This window comes from Mesoplodon densirostris, chromosome 6 (genome assembly GCF_025265405.1).
Source record: "Mesoplodon densirostris isolate mMesDen1 chromosome 6, mMesDen1 primary haplotype, whole genome shotgun sequence".
NCBI classification, from domain to species: Eukaryota; Metazoa; Chordata; class Mammalia; order Artiodactyla; family Ziphiidae; genus Mesoplodon; species Mesoplodon densirostris.
The window spans coordinates 22,376,364-22,400,818 of record NC_082666.1 but is presented as its reverse complement, the minus strand read 5'-3'; the positions used below and the strand labels follow the sequence as shown (position 1 = coordinate 22,400,818).

General features: G+C 37.1%; 1 protein-coding gene across 8 annotated transcripts in view; it reads left to right on the top strand.

Moving 5' to 3' along the window:
• RNF38 (ring finger protein 38) overlaps positions 1-24,455 on the top strand; it is a 134,757-nt gene that overhangs the window by 97,487 nt on the left and 12,815 nt on the right. For all 8 annotated transcript variants that reach the window (XM_060101413.1, XM_060101417.1, XM_060101409.1 and 5 more), the window contains 4 exons: positions 5,712-5,925; positions 20,459-20,626; positions 21,839-22,009; positions 24,066-24,227. In XM_060101413.1, the coding sequence (XP_059957396.1) occupies positions 5,712-5,925; positions 20,459-20,626; positions 21,839-22,009; positions 24,066-24,227 (715 nt within the window). The remainder of the gene's footprint in view (positions 1-5,711; positions 5,926-20,458; positions 20,627-21,838; positions 22,010-24,065; positions 24,228-24,455) is intronic.

Here is a 24,455-nt window from a genome sequence, read left to right as displayed (position 1 = left end):
ACATAATAAAGGCCTTATATGACAAACCTACAGCTGACATCATACTCAGCGGTGAAAACCTGAAAGTGTTCCCTCCAAGATCAGGAATAAGACAAGGATGTCCACTCTCACCACTTTTACTTAACATAGTTTTGGATGTCGTAGCCAAAGCAGTCAGACAGGAAAAAGAAAAGGAATCCAAGTTGGAAAGGAAGAAGTAAAATTGTCACTGTTTGCAGATGATGTGATACTATACATAGAAAATCCTAAAGATGCCACCAGGAAACTACTAGAGCTCATCAATGAATTCGGTAGAGTTGCAGGATACAGAATTAATACACATAAATCTGTTGCATTTCTATACGTGAATGACAAACTATCAAAAAGAGAAATTAAGGAAACAGTCTTATTTACCATTGCATCAAAAAGAATAAAATACCTAGGAATAAACCTACTTAAGGAGTTAAAAGACCTGTACTTGGAAAACTATAAGGCACTGATGAAAAAAATTGAAGATGACAAAAACAGATGGAAAGATATACTGTGTTCTTGAATTGGAAGAATTAATATAGTTAAAAGGACCATACTTCCCAAGGCAATCTACAGATCCAGTGCAGTCTCCATCAAAATACCAATGGCATTTTTCGCAGAACTAGAACAAATAATTTTAAAATTTGTATGGAGACACAAAATATCCTGAATAGCCAAAACAATCTTGAGAAAAAACAACAGAGCTGAAGGAATCACGCTCCCTGACTTCAGACTATATACTACAAAGCTACAGTTGTCAAAACAGTATGCTACCGGCATAAAAACAGACACATAGATCAATGGAACAGGGTGGAAAGCCCAGAAATAAACCCACGCAGTATGGTCAATCTGTGGCAAAGGAGGCAAGAATATACAATGGAGAAAAGACAGCCTCTTCAGTAAGTGGTGCTGGGAAAACTGGACAGCTACATGTAAAAAAATAAAATTAGAACATTCTCTAACACAATATACAGAAATAAATTCAAAATGGATTAAACAGCTAAATGTAAGACCAGATACTATAAAACTCCTAGAGGAATACATAGGTGAACTCTTTCACATAAATTGCAGCAGCATTTTTTGGATCTGTCTCCTAAAGCAAAGAAAATTAAAGCAAAAATAAACAAATCAGACTTAATTAAACTTAAAAGCTTTTACACAGCACAAAATTCATCAACAAAATGAAAAGACAACCTACTGAATGGGAGAAGATGTTTGCAAATGATATGACCGATATGGGGTTAATATCGAACATACATAAACAGCTCATACAACTCAATGTCAAAAAAAAAACTCAGTTAAAAAATGGGCAGAAGACCTGACTAGACAGTTTTTCAGAGAGGAAATGCAGATGGCCAACAGGTACATGGAAAGATGCTCAGCATTGCTAATCCTCAGGGAAATGCAAATCAAAACCACAATGAGATATCACCTCACACTTGGCAGAACAGCTATTATCAAAAAGAATGCAAAAAACAAATGTTAGCAAAGGTGTGGAAAAAAGAGAACCCTCATACACTGTTGGTGGGAATGTAAATTGGTGCAGCCACTGTGGAAAATAGTATGAAGATTTCTCAAAAAAACGAAAAACAGAACTACCATATGATCCAGCAGCTTCACTCCTGGGTAGATATCCAAAAAAACCAAAAATACTAATGAAGAAACATATGCACCCCACTGTTCATAGCAGCATTATTTACAATTACCAAGGTATGGAAGCAACCTAAGTGTCCATCAACAGGTGAATGGATAAAGGATGTGTGTGTGTGTATTCCACACAATGGAATACTACTCAGCCATAAAAAAGGCCGAAATTTTGCCATTTGCAGCAACATGGATGGACTTGGAGGGCATTATGCCAAGTAAAGTAAGTCAGAGAAAAACATACCGTATGACATCACTTATATATATGGAACCTAAAAAATACAGCTAACTAGTTGAATGTAGAAAAAGAAGCAGACTCACAGATACAGAGAACAAACTAGTGGTTACCAGTGGGGAGAGGGAAGGAGGACGGAGAGGGCTAATACAAGGGTAGGGGATAAGAGGTACAAACTATTAGGTGTAAAATAAGCTGCAAGGATATATTTATTGTACAACATGGGGAGTATAGCCAATATTTCATAATGACTATAAGTGGAACATAACCTTTAAAATTGTGAATCACTGTATTGTACACCTGTAACTTATGTAATATTGTACAGCAGCTACAATTTAAAAAGAAGAAATAAAAAAAGAAAAAAGGGGCTTCCCTGGTGGCGCAGTGGTTGAGAGTCTGCCTGCCGATGCAGGGGACACGGGTTTGTGCCCCGGTCCGGGAAGATCCCACATGCCGCGGAGCGGCTGGGCCCGTGAGCCATGGCCGCTGAGCCTGCACATCCGGAGCCTGTGCTCTGCAACAGGAGAGGCCACAGCCGTGAGAGGCCCGCATACCGCAAAAAAAAAAAAAGAAAAAGAAAAAGAGAACCTTCTTGAAAGAATTGTTAAATACTGTACTCTAGGAAGTGGAAGAATAAATGCAAGAAGTAGGATTTAATACCATTTGATTAGGAAAGGAAACAAAAAAGACATACTGCTAAGTCTGAATAAAGGTCTGTTCAAAAAAAGAGAAAAAAATTCAGGAAAGATCTGAATGTAAAATGGGGACAGAGCAGAGAGAAGTAAAAATGTGCAATCTAGATGTTTTCAGAAAAATGGAATTATGTGTTTAAAAATTTAAGTGTAGTCACTAGAAGAATAGAACTGGAATATATAGCTTCCACACAATGAAACAGATAAACAACATATATAGAAAACACCATCCAACAACAGGCAGGTCAGTGAGGCCAGGAGGGAACAGCTTTGTGCTGTTCACAAGTGATACATCTAAAAGTGACAAAGTAGTACCTATCATAGATATAAAAGTCAACTGAAAGAAATATTTGTCCATCTTATCACTGTTTATTGTTTCTAGATTTTCCAATAATTCTGCTTTCTAAATGTTCTACTACAAAGGCATACATAACAGATTTAATGAGAGACAATTCAGTAAAGACAAGGACCAGAATTGTCAAGGAACTTAACATATCAGCATGAGAGCTTGGGTCTTAATTTGTGTTAAGTTTGAGTTATTGAAATTATGTTTGAGTAGGGAAGTGAGAGCAAGAAGCAACAACAGAATAAAACAATATTAAAAGGGACCCTTAAAGTTTGTGGACAGGCTGAGTGTTTTTTCGGGAGGTGAGTGATTGGGGCATATATTTTCTATTTTGAGTGTAAGGTACACATTTTTTCACATCATAATGTCTCTAATTTGATGGTATAGTATAATCTAATTGGCAGCTTTCCTCCTCTTTTTAGTGATACATTAAACAGTCCTTTAAAATATTTTTACAGGTATAAAGATATGTACATATACATGAACTAGTATACATAGATAAATTTTCTTGTTTTTTTCTCTTAGAGAGACTAGAAATAGTGTAGCAGTCAGCGCACTTACGTTCTAAATACCATTCCACAATCAAAGGAACCAGGGCTCTGGAGAACTGGTTAATTCCAGAGTTGGTATAGGGAAAATACAAGATAAGCCTAGAGCATATTGTCCATAAAGTAAGGAAGAATAGTAAAAGGGCACAGGAGCTAAACTGAAAGTGCTCCCATTGGACAAAGTTGAAACAATTTTAACAACAAAATAAAACAATAGTGTGGATTGTAACCTAAAGAATAAAATAAATATCCATACTCATAAATAAGTGAATAAACAAATGGGAGAGAGGGAACAGTTCTTCCTTATGGAATTCCAATTAATACATGTGGAAGAAATGAGGGGAGTAGAAAATCACCATTAGAATATCAATAATAGTGATAGCTGAAGGTCCATTCATGCATGCTAAAGCTATTGGCAAAACTTTTGGCAGAAGCAGAATATTTGCATGGTCTCAAAGTATCTCCCTCCCAAATATTTGGTAATTACAAAGGGAAGAATGGTGATTTTGTAGTAGAGGGTCTTGGCAGAAACCAATTTAGCCAAGTGATTGGTGGTAGATACATAGGCATGAGTGATGCATGTGATGTCATGTGCCCCTGGATACAATGCACTGAAAAGGGCCTATCACCTCTGTGATATCCTTTCCAGTAATGCATAACGTCATGCAGATCATGTGAAACCATCAGACAAATCTGAGTTAAAGGATATTCTGCAGAGTAAATATGTCTTCAGAGGTATCAAGGTCGTGAAAGACTGAGGAACTGTCATGGATTGGAGAAGACTAAAGAAACATGACCACTATATGCGATAATGGGATCCTGCACTGGATTTTTAGACTGTGAGGGGATATTGGTAGAAAAACTGGGTAAAGTCTGAATACATTCTGTTGTTTAGTTAACAGTATGATACCAAGGCTTATTTCTTAATTTTGATAATTTTTCTATTCTAATGGAAGATATTAACATGAAGGAAAGCTAGGTGAGGGGTACACAAAAATTACACTAAAATTATCTCAAAACATTAAAGTGAGTTCGAAGGTGGATGGCATCTGAAAATCAGTGAAATACAGTATGTCAGTTTTGAAGCAGAAATGCAAAAAAGAGTTATGCTGAAAATAAAGATAGAGGAAGCAATGAATGGAGCAAGAACCTGGGGGTTAGTTTTAAGAGCACTGTAGAGGAGTTGATGTTGCAAAGGAGTGTCCCTTATTCTTTTTAAGACTGGGCAGTTGAGAGTGAGAAGAAACAGATTTAGAGGTGCAGAGTGCAACAATTAAGGGAAAGGTGACCTGTCCTCAGTAACTGCTGCTGAGGTGACTGTGTGCAGCTGTGTCTTGAAGGGGGCTGTTTGGCCTCTTTTGCCTAATGTAGAGTACATTTTTAATGAGGCCTGCTGCTTTTTCGAATTGTTATGTGTGCTGAGGCATTGTAAAAAGCAGTGGAGCTGAATTGTGGAATTATAGGGAAGTGGAAGATGGAAGTCTACTCATGATAACTTGTTATTTGTGTTAAGCTATGTCCATGACAAGTACATGGGGAGTAAAAGTGGTTTCCTTCAGTAACCAGATTCTATCTAAAAATTCTGTATATTACTGGAACATTTATGCTGACGCTATTTTGCCATCATTTCCATTCTCAGCATTTACCCAATTACTCTATTATTTGCAATTGTCAACAAATTAAATGTTATTTAGTTATCTCATGTATTTTCTACTCTCATTTTTTAAAATTGTCATTTTGGGCATATAGGAACTATGTCTTTTCTATGTGTCTTAGCCTGATAGACAAACATAAAATGCCCATTAGGCATATGTGGTTTATGGCCAAGGTACATACGCAAATTAAAATTTGTTCTAAAATGTTTATAAAATAAAGGAGGCAAAATAATAGGTTAAACCATATGAAATTGCTTATATTTGACTATATTTGCCTATAAAAGGATCAATTTTGTACAATTAAAGCCCCTCCCCCAAAATGACAGTGATTGGCTATTGATTTCTAAATAATCTCAGAGCAATATCATTTTTGTTTACTTCTGTTATGTTTTAAAAAACATATACATTCTATTTAAATTTGTAAGTGTTCAGAGCTGATGATGAACCACAGCAATTCTTTAATACTCAAGCCTACCTTAGCATATACTACTAATGGATTACAACGAGAGACAATACAGAATCCTGATGGATCACAACAGTAAACATTATAACAACCTTTTTGACATTTTTGCTATATTACAGTCCTCCTGTCAGGCGCCAGAGAGGAAGAAGGGATCGTCTGTCTCGACATAATTCCATTAGTCAAGATGAAAATTATCACCATCTCCCTTATGCACAGCAGCAAGCAATAGAGGAACCTCGAGCCTTCCACCCTCCGAATGTATCTCCCCGTCTATTACACCCTGCTGCTCATCCACCCCAGCAGAATGCAGTAATGGTTGACATACATGATCAGGTATAGTAACAGAATGCCCAGGAAATACAGGTGCTGAAAGTTGGTAGCAGTTTATTGAGGTTGGTTGTTTTTTTGTTGTAGATTTCTTTTAATTTTACCTAAAAGGAAACAATTTTATCCAAAATGAAGCTATTTTAGGTAAGTTCATCATTCTTCATTGCGAATTAAAATTTAAATTCTACACAGCTTCCTTAGAAGGAAGTTGAACTTTAAAAAATTAGGATCAAGGTTGTGAAAGCTCAGAATGACTTCATTGTAATAGTTGGTTTAAAATGACCAATACAGGATTTATAGCGGATATCAGACAGCTGGTGGTTTGAGTCTATATTCCTGTTTCCCTCTCCCTTCCGGTTTCTTTTGGAGTAATTCAGTAGGCAAGACAGTTAGGGGCATCTTTGATTACAAGTTTCTCTAGGTCTCCATGGAGATGACAGGTACAGAGCTTCCTTTCCCTTTGTTCCTTCCAGGAACTGAGGGACTAGCTGAGAAGAGGGTTTGCCAGTCCTTAGAGCCTGAGACCAAAATTGTATGATTTTCTGAGGTCAAAAAAGACACAAATCTAGGGACTTCCCTGGTGGTCCAGTGGGTAAGACTCCATGCTCCCAGTGCAGGGGGCCGGGTTCAATCCCTGGTCGGGGAACTAGATCCCGCATGCATGCCGCAACTAAAAGATCCTGCATGCCAGAACTAAGACTCAGCGCAGCCAAAATAAATACTATTTTAAAAAAGACAAATCTAGACATATTCTTATAAAGTTTCTGGATTTTAAGGATAAGGGGGAAAAATCTTCCAAGTTTATAGACAGCAGAAATTACAAAGGAAAGGAAATCAAATCAGACTAGCGTTTGATTTTTTTTTTTTTTTTTAATATACTGCACTGGATGCTGGAAAACAATGAAAGTACCATATACTGACAGTTGAAAGAAAATATGATTTTGCTCAGACATCCTTCTTCCTTCAGCCATGTTCTTTCCCTTTATGTTCATGAAACACTTTAAAAAAGTTAATCACATAATAATAAGTTTTAAAAAGAAAAGTTTTTCCAGACCATATTTTTTGTGGTCATAATCTGATAAAACTGTAAATCATAAGTTTTTTTAAAAGATTTTTTTAAATGACACTGAAATATTTGAGGCAAGGTTGTAAAGGAAAAATCTTCATACCATAGTCAGTGGGACAGGCCAAAGCTGTTCTCCAAGAAATTTTTATAAACCTTCATTATGAACACTAATTGCTTGTGTAATTAGGGTGAAATGTTACAGAATAAACCAAAAGGAATTGGGATGAATAACTTACCAGACAAACAATTAAAACTAATGATTTGAAAATCTATTCTTTTTTTTTTTTTTTTCTTTTTGCGGTATGCGGGCCTCTCACTGTTGTGGCCTCTCCCGTTGCGGAGCACAGGCTCCGGACGCGCAGGCCCAGCGGCCATGGCTCACGGGCCCAGCCGCTCCACGGCATATGGGATCCTCCCAGACCGGGGCACGAACCCGTATCCCCTGCATCGGCAGGCGGACTCTCAACCACTGCGCCACCAGGGAGGCCCGAAAATCTATTCTTTTAATAAGGGAAGTAGCACAAAGAAAACCCAATCCTAGTGCTTTGAAAAGTTGGTAAGGATGGCACACCTCTTCTGAGCTTGGTTATAGAAAAAAGAACAAATGTAAAGAAGAGTAGGAATGATAAAAAGATATATCTCTATATGTAGGAAACATTCAAAGAATTTTTTCAGTTGTAAAATGAAAATAGCACCTGTTTCATAAGGGATGTTGAAAGAATTAAGAGTTAATCCATTCTGAGCACTTAAACTAGGGTAAGTGCTCAAGTATTGCTTCATTATTAACTATTATAATGAAATTTTATATATAATCCTGGGGGGGACAAAAGAAAACTTAAAGGAAGTTCCAAAAATTGACCCAAGAATAACAGGAAAATTTGAATTACCACAGAAGTGTGAAAGCTAATCAGAGATTTACCAAGGCACGGTGACAAGATAGCTTCACAGCTGTTTTCTCTAACCTTTAGAGAGCACTCAAATAATTCCAGGCGGCTTTTTTTTTTTTTTAAGTCAAACTCTCTATTTTGTGAAACCAGCATAGTTTTAATACCAAAAACAAATAAAGATAGTAATCCCCCCAAACTCCCTAATGCATAGGCAGAATTTCTAAATAGATGTTTAGAAAGTACACTATAGCACCATATCAAAAGAGTAATAAACTGTGACCAAATAAGATCTATTCCAAGTAATAGACGATAGTTTTGTATGAAAATCATATCGCATCAGCAAATAATAGAAGAAAAAGCATATGATTATAATAAAAAGATGTTGAAAAGTCTAAGTTTACTAAGAACTCTAACAAAATAGAGCAAGAAGGAAATTAATTATAATAAATAAAACTAATAGCAAGTATCCTAATCTGTGAGTGACAGATCAGCAACTAGAGAGATACTTGCTTTGTTCATATTTATTCATTGTTATATTAAGAGTTCTACCAAATGCAGAATGATATTGTAATGGATATAAAACATTGAAAGAAATCACTGTATCTTTCTCCCTCTCATTACATAATTGTAAGTAGAAGAAAACACAAGATATTCTACTTTGAAAGAATTTGATACAGTGCCTAAATGCAAATTACGTGTACAGAAAGCAATAACTTAGGTCGATCAGCTGATGAATAGATGCAATATGGTATATCTGTGCAGTGGAATATTACTCACTCAAAAATTAGTGAAGTACTAATTCATGCTACCACATGGATTAACCTTGAAAACATGCTTAGTAAAAGAAGCCAGTCACAAAAGGCCACAGATTCAGTTTGATTTCATTTATATGAAATGTCTAAAATAGGCAAATCCATAGAAACAAAGCATGAATGAAGTGATTGCTTATCATTAGTAGAATAGTAGAATAAATTATGATACCTTCATACCATGGAATGTATCTATTACAAAGAATTACTTAGAATTATGCCAGGAATGTGAGTGATATCTGCAAGATACAGTTGAGCAAGAAAAACAAAATTGAGGAAAGTGTTATGTTCAATTTTGTAAAACATGGTGATTAAATATTTGTATACATGGGACTCTGAACATAGAGAAAAATACAGAGAAATATATATATACTAGGCGTGAGGCGGGTGAGTGCTAAAGTGAAGGGAAAGGGAAGGAGGGTAGAGATGGAACCAAAGAAAGAAAAGGAAAAGACTTAATTTCAGAAAAGATGGTATCTCGTTTATGTAAAGTTACTTATTGGGTCTACATATTGAAAAATGAAACAATTGCATATGTAAACACCAGAACAACACAAGACATAGAAAACCTGAACAGACCAATAGCTATGGAAGAAATTAAAGGCATGATAAAAAACGTGTCTTTATAGATTACATCTGAATTCTGTCTAATCTCTATAAAGAACTGAAAGTTCCAATTTAAACTATTCCAGATCATAGACAAAGATAGAAATTTTCTAAGTATATTTTGTGAAGCTTACATAACCTTAATAATAAAACCTCAGACAGTACAACAGATGAAAGCGTTCAACTAGTTTCCCTCTTGAATACAGATGCAGATGCTTTAAATAATAAACCATAGCTAGTGTTATACTAAAATAGTCTATTAGCAAAGTTGAAATAATGATTATTAGAGTTTATCCTGGCAATGCAGGATAAGTTCAACATTAGGAAAACTTTTTTTTAGTTTGTTTTTGTTTTGGGCTGCGTTGGTGCTACATTGGGTCTTCGTTGCTGTGCGCAGGCTTTCTCTAGTTGTGGTGAGCGGGGGCTACTCCTTGTTGCTGTGCGTGGACTTCTTGTTGCAGCGGCTTCTCTTGCTGTGGAGCACAGGCTCCAGGCGCACAGGCTTCAGTAGTTGTGGCTCACAGGCTCTAGAGAGCAGGCTCAGTAGTTGTGGTGCACAGGCTTAGTTGCCCCATGGTAGGTGGGATCTTCTCGGACTGGTGCTCAAACCTGAGTCCCCTGCACTGGCAGACGGATTCTTAACAACTGCGCCACCAGGGAAGCCCAGGAAATCTTTTAAGGTAATAGATTTCATCAACACTCTAAAGGGAGAATGTTTTGTTAATAGATGCAAAAATATAAAATTTAGCCATCATGTCCAATAACAGGTCTTATAATGGAAAAGGGAGTTTTATTTTCTAGAGCTGGTAGGCAAGGTTATTGAGAGCATCCCCATTGATTGAGGACAATTGACTATACTGTATAAATTATTAATAATATCCTAAAAGCATCAAAAGAGCTTAAAGATCAGAAGGAATTGCCAGGTCAAAATTTAAGGGATAGTAGGGATGCTAGTTCTATCCTGAAGGCATGTTCATTTATGCAAGCTTGAACTTCAATTTTAAGTGAGGCACAAGAGAATGGGAATCAGAGACCACTGTTTAAGGAGTCCCTTCCTACATAGATGACCCTTCTTATGTAAAATAGTCACCTTAAAGGTCTGTATCCTTAGAATAAGAGTGACCAGAAACAGATGTAATTTGTGGCCAAATTCACATCAGACTGTGCAATTAGTGAAAGTACTTGGGACTGCAGGGGCCTAGAAAACATGCAGATTCTCGTTGGAGGAAGAAATCTTCAGGCTAGTTTTCAAAGAATTCCCTCCATCAAATTTTCAAGGACAGTAAGCAATAAACAAAAGTTAACCAAGTACGTGAGGAAAAAAGGACTACAAATGAAAACCAACAGAAATAGATCTACAGTGAGTTCACATAACCTATTTCTTTCTTTTTTTTCTTGATCTTTATTGGAGTATAATTGCTTCACAATACTGTGTTAGTTTCTGTTGCACAACAAAGCATGTCAGCCATATGCATACACATGTCCCCCTATCCCCTCCCTCTTTAGCCTCCCTCCCATCCTCCCTATCCCACCCCTCGATGTCATCTCAAAGCACCGAGCTAGTCTCCCTGTGCTGTGCTGCTGCTTCTCACTAGCCAACTATTTTACATTCAGTAGCGTATGTATATGTCGACGCTACTCTCACTTTGCCCCAGCTTCACCCTCCCACCCCATGTCCTCAAGTCCATTTTCTGTGTCTACCTCTTTATTCCTGCCCTGCAACTATATTCATCAGTACCTTTTTTTTTTTTAGATTCCATATATATGCGTTAGCATACAGTATTTGTTTTTCTCTTTCTGACTTACTTCACTCTGTATGACAGACTCTAGGTCCATCCACCTCACTACAAATAACTCAATTTCATTTCTTTTAATGGCTGAGTAATATTCCATTGTATATATGTGCCACATCTTCATTATCCATTCATCTGTTGATGGACATTTAGGTTGCTTCCATGTCCTGGCTATTGTAAATAGTGCTGCAGTGAACATTGTGGTACATGTCTCTTTCTGAATTATGGTTTTCTCAGGGTATATGCCCAGTAGTGGGATTGCTGGGTCATATGGTAGTTCTATTTTTAGTTTTTTGTTTGTTTGTTTGTTTGTTTTTTGCAGTACGCGGGCCTTTCACTGTTGTGGCCTCTTCCATTGCGGAGCACAGGCTCCGGACGCGCAGGCTCAGCAGCCATGGCTCACGGGCCCAGGCGCTCCGCAGCATGTGGGATCTTCCCGGACCCGGGCACGAACCCATGTCCCTTGCATTGGCAGGTGGACTCTCAACCACTGCGCCACCAGGGAAGCCCCTCATTGTAGTTTTGATTTGCATTTCTCTAATATTAATTAGTGATGTTGAGCATCTTTTCATGTGCCTCTTGGCCATCTGTACGTCTTCCTTGGTGAAATGTCTGTTTAGGTCTTCCACTCATTTTTTAACTGGATTGTTTGTTTTTTTGATATTGAGCTCCATGAGCTGTTTGTATATTTTGGAAGTTAATCCTTTGTTTCATTTGCAAATATTTTCTACCATTCTGAGGGTTGTCTTTTTGTCTTGTTTATGGTTTCCTTTGCTGTGCAAAAGCTTTTAAGTTTAATTAAGTCCAATTTGTTTATTTTTGTTTTTATTTCTGTTACTTTAGGAGGTGGGTCAAAAAAGATCTTGCTGTGGTTTATGTCAAAGAGTGTTTTTCCTATGTTTTCCTCTAAGAGTTTTATAGTGTCTGGTCTTACATTTAAGTCTTTAATCCATTTGGAGTTTATTTTTGTGTATGGTGTTTGGGAGTTTTCTAATTTCATTCTTGTACATGTAGCTGCCCAGTTTTCCCAGCACCACTTATTGAAGAGGCTGTCTTTTCTCCATTGTATGTTCTTACCTCCTTTGTTGTAAATTAGGTGCCCATATGTGCGTGGGTTTATCTCTGGGCATTCTGTCTTGTACCATTGATCTATGTTTCTGTTTTTATGCCAGTACCATACTGTCTTGAATACTGTAGCTTTGTGGTATAGTTTGAAGTCAGGGAGCCTGATTCCTCCAACTCCGTTTTTCTTTCTCAAAATTACTTTGGCTATTTGGAGTCTTTTGTGTTTCCATACGAATTGTAAAGTTTTTTTGTTCGAATTCTGTGAAGGATTCCATTGGTAGTTTGATAGGGATTGCATTGAATCTGTAGATTGCTGTATTGTGATCTGTAGATCACAGTATTGATTCTTTCAATCCAAGAACATGGTATATTTCTCCATCTGTTTATGTCATTTTTGATTTCTTTCATCAGTGTTTTATAGTTTGCTGAGTACAAGTCTTTCGCCTCCTTAGGCAGGTTTATTCCTAGGTATTTTATTATTTTTGTTGCAGTGGTAAATGGGAGTGTTTCCTTAATTTCTCTTTCTGATCTGTCATTGTTGGTGTATAGGAATGTAAGAGATTTCTGTGCATTAGTTTTTTTTTTTTTTTTTTTTTTTTTTGCGGTATGCGGGCCTCTCACTGCTGTGGCCTCCCCCGTTGCGGAGCACAGGCTCCGGACGCGCAGGCTCTGGACGCGCAGGCTCAGCGGCCATGGCTCACGGGCCCAGCCGCCCCGCGGCATATGGGATCCTCCCAGACCGGGGCACGAACCCGTATCCCCTGCATCGGCAGGCGGACTCTCAACCACTTGCGCCACCAGGGAGGCCCTGTGCATTAGTTTTGTATCCTGCAACCTTACCGAATTCATTGATTAGTTCTAGTAGCTTTCTGGTGGCATCTTAGGATTTTCTATGTATAGTATCATGTCATCTGCAAACAGTGATGGTTTTACTGCTTCTTTTCCAATTTGTATTCCTTTTACTTCTTTTTCTTCTCTGATTGCTGTGGCTAGGACTTCCAAAACTATGTTGAATAATAGTGGCAAGAGTGGACATCTTTGTCTTGTTCCTGATCTTAGTGGAAATGCTTTCAGTTTTTCACCATTGAGTGTGATACTTGCTGTGGGTTTGTCATATGTGGCCTTTATTATGTTGAGGTAGGTTCCCTCTATGCCCATTTTCTGGAGAGTTTTTATCATAAATGGGTGTTGAATTTTGTCAAAAGCTTTTTCTGCATCTATTGAGATCATATGGTTTTTATTCCTTAATTTGTTAATGTGGTGTATCACATTGTTTGATTTGCGTATACTGAAGAATGCTTGTGTCCCTGGGCTAAATCCCACTTGATCATGGTGTATGATCCTTTTAATGTGCTGTTGGATTCTGTTTGCTAGTATTTTGTTCAGGATTTTTGCATCTATGTTCATCAGTGATATTGGTCTATAATTTTCTTTTTTTGTGATATCTTTTTCTGGTTTTGGTATCAGGGTCAGTGATCTCTTGGTTATTGAGTAGCGCACTGTTTAGCCTCCATGTATTTGTGTTTTTACAGGTTTTTCCCTGTAATTGATTACCAGTCTCATAGCGTTGTGGTCAGAAAAGATGCTTGTTATGATTTCAAGTTTCTTAAATTTTCCGAGGCTTGATTTGTGACCCAAGATGTGATCTGTCCTGGAGGATGTTCCATGTCCACTTGAGAAGAAAGTGTATTCTGCCACTTGTGGGTGTAGTGTTCTATAAATATCCATTAGATCTATCTGATCTATTGTGTCATTTAAAGCTTGTGTTTCCTTCTTTATTTTCTGTTTGGATGATCATTGGTGTAAGTGGGGTGTTAAAGTCCCCTACTATTATTGTGTTACTGTTGATCTCTCCTTTCGTGGTTGTTAGCATTTGCCTTATGTATGGAAGTGCTCCTATGTTGGGTGCCTAAACATTTATAATTGTTATATCTTATTCTTAGATTGATCCTTTGATCATTATGTAGTGTCCCTCCTTAGGCCTTGTAACAGTCTTTATTTTAAAGTCTATTTTATCTGATATGAGTATTGCTACTCCAGCTTCCTTTTGATTTCCATTTGCATGGGATATCTTTTTCCATCCCTTCACTTTCAGTCTGTATTTGTCCCTAGGTCTGAAGTGGGTCTCTTGTAGACAGCATATATATGGGTCTTGTTTTTGTATCCATTCAGCTAGTCTTTGTCTTTTGGTTGGGGCATCTAATCTATTTACATTCAGGTTTATTGTTGATATGTATGTTCCTATTCCCATTTTCTTAATTGTTTTGGGTTTGTTTTTGTGGGTCTTTTTCTTCTCTTATGTTTCCCACTTAGAGAAGTTTCTTTAGCATTTGTTGTAAAGCTGGTTTGGTGGTGCTGAATTCTCTTAGCTTTTGTTTGTCTGAAAAGCTTTGACTTCTCCATAGAGTCTGAATGAGATCCTTGCCTTGGTTGTAGGTTTTTCTCTTTCATTACTTTAAGTATATTCTGCCACTCCCTTCTGGCCTTCAGAATTTCCACTGAAAAATCAGCTGATAACCTTATAGGGATTTCTTTGTATGTTATTTTTTGTTTTTCCCTTGCTGCTTTTAATATTTTTTCTTTGTATTTAATTTTTGTTAGTTTGATTAATATGTGTCTTGGTATGTTTTTCCTAGGGTTTATCCTGTATGGGACTCTCTGTGCTTCCTGGACTAGGGTGACTATTTCCTTTCCCATGTTAGGGAAGTTTTCAACTATAATCTCTTCAAATATTTTCTCAGACCCTTTCTTTTTCTCTTCTTCTTCTGGGACCCCTATAATTCGAATGTTGGTGCATTTAGTATTGTCCCAGAGGTCTGTGAGATTGTCTTCAGTTCTTTTCATTCTTACTTCTTTATTCTGCTCCTCAGCAGTTATTTCCACCATTTTGTCTTCCAGCTCACTTATTTGTTCTTCTGCCTCAGTTATTCTGTTATTGATTCCTTCTAGTGTATTTTTCATTTCATTTATTGTGTTGCTCATCTCTGTTTGTTTGTTCTTTAGTTCTTCTGGAGCTTTGTTAAACATTTCTTGTATTTTCTCATTCGTGCCTGCATTCTATTTCTGAGATTCTGGATCTTCTTTACTGTTATTACTCTGAATTCTTTTTCAGGTACATTGCCTTTTTCCTCTTCATTTATTTGGTCTTATAGGTTTTTACCTTGCTCCTTCATCTGTGACATATTTTTTTGCATCCTCTCTCTCTCTTTTTCTTTTTCTTTTTTTATGAGTGCGATTGTGATCCTGTCTTAATGGTTGTTTGGCCTGAGGCTTCTAACACTGCGGTTTGTAGGCTGTTAGGTGGAGCTGGGTCTTGGTGCTGAGATGAGGAACTCTGTGAGACCTCACTCTGATGAATGTTCCCTGGGGTCTGAGGTTCTCTGCTAGTCCAGTGGTTCGGACTCAGAGCTCCCACCGCAGGAGCTTCAGCCCGACCCCAGGCTTGTGAACCAAGATCCCGCAAGCCGCCTGGGGTGCGGTTGCGGGGGTGGGAACCACAACAATAACAAAGTAAAAAATAAAATTAGACTAGGAAACTAACAGATGTTAGGAAGAATATAAAAATAGAAATATAGATGAATCAACAACTGGAAGGTACATCAGTACCACAGTAGTAAAAAGGAGGGGGGAGGGCTTCCCTGGTGGCGCAGTGGTTGAGAGTCCACCTGCCGATGTAGGGGACATGGGTTCGTGCCCCGGTCCGGGAGGCTCCAGCATGCCGCGGAGCGGCTGGGCCCGTGAGCCGTGGTCGCTGGGCCTGCACGTCCGGAGCCTGTGCTCCACAACGGGAGAGGCCACAATGGTGAGAGGCCCACGTACTGCCAAAAAAAAAAAAAAAGGAGGGGGGAAATGGAAAAAAAAAAGCGGGGGGAGGCCTTGGCTGTGGAGGGTGGGGCCTAAGCAAGGGTGAGATTTGGGCGGTGGGTGGGGCCAATGCTCAGGACCCACAGGGCTTGAAAAGGCCCTGGGAGCTTTGGGGGGTGGGGCTTAGGCTCAAGAAACAGAAAGAACCCAGGTATGCCCCCCACCTCTGGTCTCAGAGGGCAGGGGACCTCACCTGGGGGCCCAGCAGGCTTCCTGGGCTAGAGTGGGTGGGGCAAACTCCTTCCCACCTCTCCTGCTCCTCTGGTCTGGGAGGGCGCCTCCCACCTGCCTCTCCTGATCTCCCCGGCCTCAGGGGCACTGATCCTGTCTGGCCTCTACTTCTCCTCCCCCCTCAGTCCCCCTACATCCTACCAGTTCACTTCGGGGTTCCTCCCATCTCCTTGGGCATCAGAGTCCCCCACCAGCGGGGCTGGCAGGTGCCCTAGTTGTGGGGAGATGCTAGCTCCGCATATTCCCACACAGCCATCTTCTACGTTTGCTCCACATAACCTATTTCAAACAGCATAATTAATGGTAAAACTTTGAGTGCTTTGAGTGTTGTCTTTTAGAAATAAGTACTGAAATATTTATGAAGTGATAGGTTCCTGGGATTTGCTTCAGAAAAGTACAGGAAAGGGAGAAGTTGATGGGAGTGGATTGGATATATGGTTTTGTGGTTTTGGAGGCTATGTGCTAGATATGGGGGTTCATTATACTGGTATTGAGCATGTTTGAAATTCTCCATTGTAAATATGCAAATAAGAAAGTAAAATTGAAAAATCAAAATAATATGAAGGAAGTTAAGAATCTTAACAAAAGATGTTCAAGCCCTCTTTGTAGAAGGTTATAAAACTGTCTAAATACTAAAAGATTTGGCTTGAAAGATCCAAATTTGTAAAAACTCTCTGCTTTCAATACTGATATACAGGGTGTGTAGAATTACTGTACTCCCAAGTAAATTTCCAGTAAGGTTTTTGATGTTACTTGAGAAGCTGATTCTGCGATTTCTGTGGCATTTTAAAGGACCTGGGATTATCCAGAGCACGGAAAAGCAAAGTATTGCTGGCTGTTTTTGTAGAGTTTTATTGGAATACAACTATGCTTATTTATTTATCTGTCATTTGTGGCTGCTTTGTGCAGGGACTAGGATGGCCCACAAACTTAAAGTATTTACTTTTCTGGCCCTTTATGAAATAGTTGGCCAACTAACACTCTGGTCTAGAATCTCTAAGGCCGCTTGGTCCTCAAAGTATGTCTTGGATCAGCTGATCAGCAGCAGCAGCATCACCTAGATATTTGTTAAAAATGCACATTCTCAGACTATACAATAGACTTACTAGGTAAGGGATCCAGCAATCTGTTTTAACCCAGGTGATTCTAATGCACACTACAATTAAGAGAACCTCTGGTGTATAATTCTGAAGTAGGACAAGGTGGGTAGAGTAGCTCTTCCAATTATTAAGACTAATTATAAAGCTATATGAAGGTATTTTTGCCAGAATAATTAAATATGCTAGTGAAATAGAATATAAAGCCCAGAGATAAACTAACAGATTTAAGAATACTTTATATGTGATATATAACTGCAGATGAGTTGGGAGAAAACAGAATTTTTAATAAATGATGCTGGGACAATTAGATATCCAAATGAAAACATGAAACTGGATCCTTTATCTCATACCATCTACAAATGTCAGTTCCAGGTAGATCAAAGACATAAATGTTAATGGCAATATAAGCTTTTAAGAAAGTAAAATGGGAATGGCTTCATGACCTTAAGTAGGGAAGGCTTTCTTTAAGACATAGGAAAAGCACTAACTATACAGAGAACTGTTGATAAATTAAAGAACTTGTGTTCATTGTGAGAAATAGACTTAGACATATATTTTGGTCACTTAATTTTTGGCAAAAATGCCAAGGGAATTCCAGGAGAGAAAGGAAGGTCTTTTTCAGTAATGGTGTGGAAACAACTGGTTATCTATGTGGATAAATTTGAACCTTGGCTCCTACTTTATATAGTACACAAAAATAAAGTTGGTTTCTAGATTTAAGTGTGAAAGATAAAGAAAATAAAATAAAAGAGATGTCTTCATAAGGTAGGCAAAGATTTCTTAAACAGGATATATAAAGTACTAGCTGCTTGATAAAACACCAACATACTGGATTTCATTAAAATAAAAAATTTCTGCTCATCTAAAAGACAGTATTTTAAAGGTGAAAAAGCAAGCCACTGTCTGGAAGAAAATATTCACAATACTATTTCTGAGAAAGGAGTAGAATCCAGAACATTAAAAAAGATTTTGTATACATATCCATTAAAATCAGATCTAAGATAGGTGCCTGTGAGCATCATTTTTGAAGGTTCTTCATTAGTAATGCAGAAAGACAAGAGTAAATAATTGTGTTGAGCCTTAGCAAATATAGTTGTATACATAGAAAAGGAGATTGTAATTTTTAAAAGTACTAGAATTAAAAAATTGGATAACGTTGTTAGATTCGAGAAACATAAAATTAGTAACTTTTCTCATTACTAGCACTTAACCAATTTGACGTGGGGACTTCCCTGGCAATCCAGTGGTTAACACTCCGAGCTTCCACTGCAGGGGGCAAGTGTTTGATCCCTGGTTGGGGGACTAAGATCCCGCATGCCTTGTTGTATGGCCAAAAAAGGAAAAGAAAGAAGAAAAAAGGCAATTTGACATGGAAATAGAGAAAAATAACCTATCAGCAATATAACAAAGTCTACAAACTTAACAAAAGAATTTTGAGGAATAAATTTAATAAGAATAATATAATCTTTATGAAGAAGACTAATTTCTTGAAGGTACAGTACTATAGTATTGAACATGTAATGACATGATATTCCAATGAAAAGCTGTAATATAAAATTATGTCCTTTGTAAAATAACATTTAATACAATTAATTAAATTAGGATTCCAGTGGGTTTTGAAACTGGATAAAATTACTTGAGGTTATTTAAATAAGAATAAATGTGTGAAAATGGCCCCAAAATGAAAAGAAAGTATGGTAATGAGAAGAATTTGTCTTACTAGCTACTAACTTTTCTAGTAAGATACTAGAATTGACAAATTTGGCAGAAAATAGATCCAGGTATGTTTGGGAAGTTATTGATGGAAAAAAGATGTATTTCAGTTTAGAGGAAAAGGGAGGGTTTATTTACCATTAAATAAAGGGTTTAACAGAAGGTAAAACATAGACTGGGAAAATATTTTTGTTACACGTATCTCTAATTAGAAAGCCAAACTATAATGTTAATGGACAGCCTTGTAGAAAGTGGGCAGTGAGCAAAAGATATAGATTATTTACATAAATTTGTAATGGTTAATAAACATATTAAAAGATGTTCAACCTTTCTAATCAGAAATGCAAATTTAAAGCAAGCCGGTTGTGATATTGTTTTTTTTTCACCTCCCCCATTCTTGTAGTAGGTAAGCATGCTTGTAATGCAAATACATCTACCTGGGAATGGAGGTGCTGGGAGTCCTATTGTTATTGTTGGGATTGTGACTTAATCCATCCAGACTTTTGCTAAAGTTTAAAATACATTCACCCCTTTACCCAGTCACCTCTATGAAATAAATGAAACTAATATGTAAGGATATATGTTCAGTGACATTTTTTTTTAGTGACATTTTTTATGGTTGTATTTGAATTGGTAAAAAGAGTGAATACAACTTGAATGTCCACTAGTATATAAATGATAGGACTGTGTTAAAGTGATGAGTGTACTTGAAATATCTTGTTAGTGTCAAAAAGAATGAATTGCTTTTAATTTCCTTGAAGTGATATCTATAATATTAATTGAAAAAAGTAAGTTACAGGGTAATATCTCATTTCTGTTAAGAACAAAACCAAACATGACAATAGTTCATGGGTAATCATGCTAGCATATGTTTATATACTCATGGAGAATGATGTGGGAGAACACATTATTAATATTTCTTCCAGATAGGTAGGGTGGGAATAAAACTGGCCAGGAAAGAAGGAAATTATTTAACTTTTTAAAAATACTATCAGTACTTTACATTGTTTCACTAGTTGCAATTAAACAAAAGTTTTTTTTTCTGTTGAATGTCACCAGGTCATTAGAAGATGTGTTTCATTTTTCCAAATGTCCTCTTTAGAAAAAATTTCTGCTCTTTAGAGCAGGCTAGAAGAGTTAATATAGCAATTCATTATTCTCCTGGATTTTTAAAGTCTTTTTGAGGGAAGACTTTAGACCCAGGTCACTGGGTATCATATAGTACTCTTGAAACAGTCACCTTTCTTTTCTTTTGACAAGAATATTTTGGTTGAAACTGTAGTACATTGTGAAAATATGTGCAGCGAAGAGGAGAATCAGTAAATGCCCAGATCTTAATTTTTAATAGTTGATGTTTTATCCAAACAGTTAAAGGTTCTGATGTTCTATTTTTCTTTCCTAATAGCTCCATCAGGGCACCGTTCCTGTTTCTTACACAGTAACAACAGTGGCACCACATGGGATTCCCCTCTGCACAGGCCAGCACATCCCTGCTTGCAGTACACAACAGGTCCCAGGATGCTCTGTGGTTTTCAGTGGACAGCACCTCCCTGTCTGTAGTGTGCCTCCTCCAGTAAGTCTGTGCAGTCCTTCTTTAGAGTGCCTAAATGTGTTATATAAGCAAAACCTGAGAGACTTGTACCTTTTCAGTTTCGAGTAAAAAAGGCAATTTTACTGCAACAGAAATTTCAATAACACCTGTACAGTAACAGTTTAATAAAATTAGCTTGAAAACTTGATATGTTTTTACATTAATTAAGTTACACATATTTTAATATCCTTTGAAGGTCAAAGCCTGTTCCTCACATATCAGCACTTTATAATTAAACCTTGATAAAGATTGGGCTTGGGGTTTTAACATAGGATATTGGACTGGTTAGTAATAAAGTCTCAGAGACTTCAGTGATCAACATTAATAGTTGATCAGCACTTATTGGGTTTTAACAGGCACTTTGAATACTTGGTCTTACTTATTCCTCACTATAGGAAGCCTGATGAAACTGAAAATGACTTGCTTAAAATCATAGAGAAAATTAGCTTGAATAAACAGGGGTTCACGCTCACTTCTTTCTGCCTCTTACAAGCTATGCTTTATCCTTTACCAGCCCCCAGTCTAGCCTCCTTATTTCAAAAATGAGGTTGCTGAAAACCAGAGGATTTAAATGACTTGTCGAAGGTCAATAATGTCTTCAAAGTAAATCACTTTGCTAAATCTTAATATAATCCTAATATCCCTGTTTGAATTTGAGATTAAAACAAACACATACATACAAATACCAACACCAATTTAACAGTTTAATTTACCCATGCTTGGTTTCTCAGTAATAGATTATAGAACCAGTGTTCTAAGTTAGCAGACTAAAATACTGGGAGACCATAAAGCATTTAGTTGTGAGTTGGGCTCTTAGAAATAAAATCTACAAGATTGAAAAGGAGAGCTTCTTGGAAAGTAGTAATATCTGCTATATTTTAAACCAAGTGGAAAGAGATTCCTCTTCTATGCAGCACTTTCCTTCCATTTCATAGGTGTTACAAAAGCTTAAGTAAAAAGTGTTTTGACTGGTTTATAAGAACTATATAAGATCCAGAATAATTACTAGTTACCGTTATTTTACTAACAGATGCAAAATACACTAGTATTTCATTGTTAATATAGGTTATTAAAACATTTGGTATGATTTTTGGGAGGGATATGGCAATAACATTTCAATCTCACTGTATAGGTTTTTTAAAATTAATTATATATTCTAATACTTTTAACAAAAAATAATGATTTCTCTTACAGATGCTTCAAGCATGTTCAGTTCAGCACTTACCAGTACCATATGCTGCATTTCCACCCCTTATTTCTAGCGATCCATTTCTTTTACATCCTCCTCACCTTTCTCCCCATCATCCTCCTCATTTGCCACCTCCAGGCCAGTTTGTCCCTTTTCAAACACAGCAGTCACGATCGGTAGGTATCTCTACTCTTATATCTTTAACTTTCACAGAATGTTTAGACCTAAAAGACAGATTAATTCAATAGATGTAAGTTGTTACCATTTAAAAATTATAACTTAGGCACTTCTCTGGTTCTTAAAAGAATTAAGGAATCCCCACTGATACAAATATATATAGATATAATTTACCTAGAATTATCTTGGGTTCTTAAGTTTTTCTAGTTATTTTATATGTCATTTATCTAATCAAATTTGTTCTTTCGTATCTGCAGTCCTTTGGGAAGTAAATCTAAAAAAGAATACAGTCTGGTTTTTCCTTTCATGTGTTTCTAAAATGGAAAATGAAAATATAAAATTATTTATACTTGTTAAAATAATATTCATTTAGGCAAGTAAAGTAATCCTTTGAACGGCAATTGTTTTTTCCAAAGGCTGGTTTTCTACTGTGTTTTGATGAAAAGTAGGTGAGATAGTCTATTAATATAGTTAACTCTGTCCTGGGGATGGAATATAACTGAGAGGCATATTATTTCACAGGCCTGGAAGAGGTAAGCACTGTATCAGTGGAAGGAAGGACACAGGAAGAAGACCCCGATGTCTTTTGGACAGGCCAAGTTGAACATCTGAACCATCGGGCATTAAGGGAGAATAGGGGAAAGAACATATAGAAATGGTTAGAGTGGAACTGGAGTGGAAATGGTTGGCCCTGTGAAAGGAGCTTGACGGTTACTCTAGCAGAGCCTGACCATCCTTTACTTAGGATTTATGCATCATGTTTGGTCTCAGGCAGAGGTGAGAGGTGAGGTTACCTGGCTAATCTGGAAAGTTAAAGTTACTCCTACCAAAAAATCTTTTATTAGAATCAGGACAGGATTCATGCCAGGATGTTCCTTAGGAAGCTTTTCCCGTACCTGGGAATTCAAGGTTAAAACTAAATTTAGCCATCATTCAAGCGTACATAAGCTTCCTCAATCAGGCGTACATAAGCTTCCTCAATCAGGCATACATAAGCTTCCTCAATCAAGCGTACATAAGCTTCCAAAGTAGAGTGTTAGCAGTTACTTGTATTTGAATACTGTGTTGCCATTTTCTAACTGTGGAAAGAAGTTAGACTAACATTTAAGAATATATGTTCCCAAGAGAATCAAAATGAAAACATTATCCCCAAAATGTCCTAACAGCCAAAAAGTGGAAATAGTCCAAAAGTCCATTAACTGATGAATGGCTAAAGCATGGCATATCTATACAGTTGATTATTATTCAACTATAAAAAGGAATGAAGTACTGATACACAAACTACACAAACACAAGATGGATGAACCTTGAAAGCATCATGCTAAGTGAAAGGAGCCAGATACAAGGGCCACATACTATGTGATTCCATATATATGAAATGTCCAGAATAAGCAAATCTATAGCAAATGTGCTTTGCATAGCACTGTGTGCTTTTTGAGCATTGTCTCAGTGTTCACCACACACTTTTTAAGTAGGCTGTGAACATATCAGTTCTATAGATGATAGTATTGAGATTCAGATTATAAGTAATTTATATAAAAGCCACATGGCTCATTAGTTGCAGTACCAAGAGTTTGTCTAATGCCAAAGCCTGTAAGCTTTCTACTATAGTGTACAGCCTGCTGTGTTCTATTCCATTTAGCCTTATTTAGTTCTCATTTACAATATGTACTGTGTTTGATTTCATCTGTTAAAGGTTGTTTCTGAAAATCTGATGTAGGTCAGTTGTGCCATGACTAAAGTAATATTAACTTTCATATAATTGGCTTTTACTACATGACTTTTTGTCTTTCCTTCTGTCATTTTTTAGAGAACGTTCAGATAGTGAAAGAAATGTTTAATAACATGTTTGAGAGATTTTCTTACTGAAATTCAGTAAAGGCAGTAAGATTTTACTATAGGCTGTATGTCCACATGTATGAATTTAGATTGATGTAAACATCAAGAAATGCATGACCTTAAAGATGTCTTTTGGGGTTTTTGATTTTTGTTATTATAAAGCACCATCTGTCTAAATACTGGAAGTATATTAGTTTGCTTTTTCCCACCCCTCAGCCTCTGCAAAGGATAGAAAACGAAGTGGAACTCTTAGGAGAACATCTTCCTGTAGGAGGTTTTACTTACCCGCCATCAGCCCATCCCCCAACATTGCCTCCATCAGCTCCTTTGCAGTTCTTAACACATGATCCTTTGCATCAGGAGGTTTCCTTTGGAGTAGTAAGTTTTCATTCATTGTTATTAATTTATTACTTGATTACTTGTTTTGAGTTCTGTTTTTGTTTTTTTGTTTTTTGTTTTTGTTTTATTTATTTATTTATTTATTTATTTGGCTGCGCCAGGTCTTAGTTGCAGCACGTGGGATCTTTAGTTGTGGCATGTGGGATCTAGTTCCCTGACAAGGATGGAACCCGGGCCCCCTGCATTGGGAGTGCAGAGTCTTGACCA